Source organism: Polistes canadensis, unplaced genomic scaffold, assembly GCF_001313835.1.
Source record: "Polistes canadensis isolate GaletaPanama2010 unplaced genomic scaffold, ASM131383v1 scaffold_462, whole genome shotgun sequence".
Taxonomy (NCBI): Eukaryota; Metazoa; Arthropoda; class Insecta; order Hymenoptera; family Vespidae; genus Polistes; species Polistes canadensis.
Genome location: NW_014570009.1, coordinates 39800 through 43111, shown reverse-complemented (window position 1 = coordinate 43111; position 3312 = coordinate 39800). Strand labels below are relative to the sequence as shown.

Below are 3312 nucleotides of genomic sequence, written 5' to 3'. Positions count from 1 at the left end.
AATTAATAATTATTATAATTAATATATAATAATATATATCATTTATTCGTAGTAGTATGATTTTTAAATCACAAGTGATGTCAATAATAGTAATGGAGGGATCAAAAAACGCTGAAAATCACAGACAAGAGTATATATATGTTTAGTGAATATAAATCCATTATGAAAAGTTTCCAACATATTCAACTTTTTCCTCACAAAGAAAGCATCAGAAAACGTTAGGAATTTTAAGGGGCACACCTAGTGTGACATTTTTAAAAAATTGATTTTTATTTGCATATTTTAATAGTCTATATCTCTAAAAATAACATACTGAAATTTCAAATAAATATTTCAAATAGTTTTAGAGTTTTTTTTTAAAAGTCTGCCATTTTGTTAAATTTCAATTTGTTTTCACAATTTTAATTCATTGTATAGGCAATACCTTTTAGATTAACAGTATTTTTTTTTGTTTTATTTCATCCACGGTGAAGGCTGGAATCATTGCAGCCGTTTAGACCCTTTTTTTTTAGTGACTTGGAAAATAGCGAATAACTCGCTGAAAATGACCTTTTTTCATTTGAAAATTTTATTTAATATTCGTTAATTATGTATAAATATATCCTCCAAATTTTAAAATATTTCATGCAGTAGTTTCCTTGAAAAAAAATTCCCAAAAATCACCTTCTTTTTAGGCGGTCACACTAGGTGTGCCCCTTAAAAAAAACATATGCTTCCGAAACGTGATCAGATGAAATACGAATCTACTTAAGCTGTTGTCACCATGTGCATAATAAACCTGACTCTTGCCTATGCATCATCAACGGATGTTTAACAGACTTATAACCATAATTTGAAATGCACACTTACAAAGGGACCGTCAAATCGACTAAATTTTCTGTCGGAAGTAAAGAAACAATCCCAGATGTTTTATGTTCGAGAATGATTGGGAAGTTTCGAAAAAGATAAAAAGAAAAACAGAGAAACGATTCGTTATTAATTCAGTTCATATTTTGAATCATTATAAATGATTAGTTAATAAACAATTATATAATAGATGTATGTAACATTATATTTATTTAATCTGAAAAATACTATTTTTATTTATTATTCACACTATCATTTTTACCATATCTCCATAACAATATTAATTTTTTTTTTAGAAAGATATGTGATACATAAAATGAAATCTAAACTTACAAAACTTTTCCACCTCCGAACCAATCCATTATAAGTGTCGGAGTACTCGTTTGATTCTTCATATTACGGTCGACCAATAAGGTTGTGAATTCACCGTATTGTATTGTAGAAATCGGAATACAGAGACCTGTCAATGTTCCCATGATCAGGCCTCCGAGAACCAACATCAACTCGCTGAAAGTAGCAAATCGGAACTGCAATATAAAATAATTACGAACAAAATTAGAATACGATTAATCATAACTGTAAAATATATATTTTAACTAGTTGTTTCTCTCGTTTCCAAAAATAAAATTATTAATAAATAGGTATCTTATATATAAATATAATTAATATAAGTCTCAAAGGAAATTTTGGACAGTTGTTAAATGTTATGAACAATTTATTTTGAACCAGTTGTTTTGATTTAACAACCGTCCAAAATTCCCTTTTGAGACTTATATTAATAATATTTATTTCTGGACAAGAATATTGATATAATTAAATTATAAATATAATATTATAAATAATAGGTATCTTCAAAAGAACTAGAAATTCGTTTTGAATGTCCAAATTTTCTAAGATACCTATTTATTAATATATTTGAACATTATTTCTACCAAGGTTGTGTATAAACTAATACAAAATAATTTATATTGAATTTCTTTTTCTTTTTAAGGATAACACATAATTATTTCCACGATTATTATAAAAATAATGTAAAATTGATTGATAACAAATCAATGATCATAATTTTACTCGAAAATTTCATTCTCCCGATTGTGTTTTATTATCTAAATATAAATTCTTACGTATAAAATTGACTATAATATCCTCGTTTTAATTATTATTTGCGTCTTTGTTTTAGGAAGTACCGAAAACAAAAAAAAAAAGGTTCTTCCTTCACCCACGCAATTTGTCTTCGACTAGTCCGAAATTTCACAAACACTCTCGAATGATTTAGTGGCAGGGGTGCACACACACCTCGTGACTCACGGAAGACTTAACCGGGGAAAATTAATATCTGCTTAAGAATATGATTAATGGTGAAGGCATATCGCCATAGAACAAACGAAAACGAGCCTCACCAAGCAACCACGTCCCTTTACGTATTCGCATGATAAAACATGCTCCCCATTCTCTCGTCGTCAAATTCCAAAAATTGATTTTTTTAAAACAATACAAATCAAAATCAAAATAAAACCAAATACGATGAAAATATAAAAAGAAAAAAGAAAATAAAAATACGAAAAATTGAAACCTAAAAGTCATCGAACATTGTTATGCGAATTAAATTTTTTATTATGCAAAAAAAAAACAAAAGGGAAGTAAAATAAAGCGTGAAAAAAAAAGAAGTTTAAATCGAATGAAAGGAAAATAGAAAATATTCGTGGGGAACAATTTCGTTTCCTTTTACTGGCAAATATTAAACTCCCCCCCCCAGTTGGTCTTTATGTCTCCCTTTCTATTTTGCACGTTTCTTTATTTCCCTCCCCCCTTCCTCTCCCCTTCTCGAAGAAAAATTCCGTTTCCCAAACGGAAAGCATTATTAAATTCTTCTCGGTGGAAACTTTTAGCTTAGCCCAAGACGTATCATTTCCTTGAGCGTTGGTTTCTTTTCGTGCGAAATTTTCTTCCTACTCTTCTCTCTCTCTTTTTACTTCTTTCACTTCTTCTTCTTCTTCTTTTCACCCTTCCTCTACTTTTTTTTTTTTTTTCTTTTCCCTTAACGCGAGGGCGCACACCGCGTATAGAACAGTTTCGACGCTAAAAACGTTCTTTTTTTTTTATTTCTCTTTCTTTTCTTTTTTTTTTTACCTAGTACCGAATGGACGGACCATTTCATTTCAAGGAAAACGTTTTCCATGCTCGTATATTCCTAGTCTCTTAAAACGTACCGTACTTACTAACACCACTACTACTAGTAACACGCAAAACCACCATTACGATCATCAACTTAAGAGACATATTATTACTTTTTCTTTTCCAATGTTCTACGAAAGTTTTCCTGTCATCATTCGGTTAAATTTGTCTGACGAATTGTGGTGTTTTTCAAATAAAAATATTTCGAAATTTAATGCCAGGAAATATTTTTTATTCCACAAGAAAAGAAATGTTCAAATTTTCTTCTTATAGAATCATTGTTTTTTTCAC

At 29.2% G+C, this 3312-nt stretch overlaps 1 protein-coding gene across 2 annotated transcripts in view; it reads right to left on the bottom strand.

Moving 5' to 3' along the window:
* Positions 1–3312, bottom strand: part of LOC106792531 (multidrug resistance protein homolog 49-like) — a 47757-nt gene that overhangs the window by 21954 nt on the left and 22491 nt on the right. For both annotated transcript variants that reach the window (XM_014758988.1, XM_014758989.1), the window contains one exon: positions 1180–1373. In XM_014758988.1, the coding sequence (XP_014614474.1) occupies positions 1180–1373 (194 nt within the window). The remainder of the gene's footprint in view (positions 1–1179; positions 1374–3312) is intronic.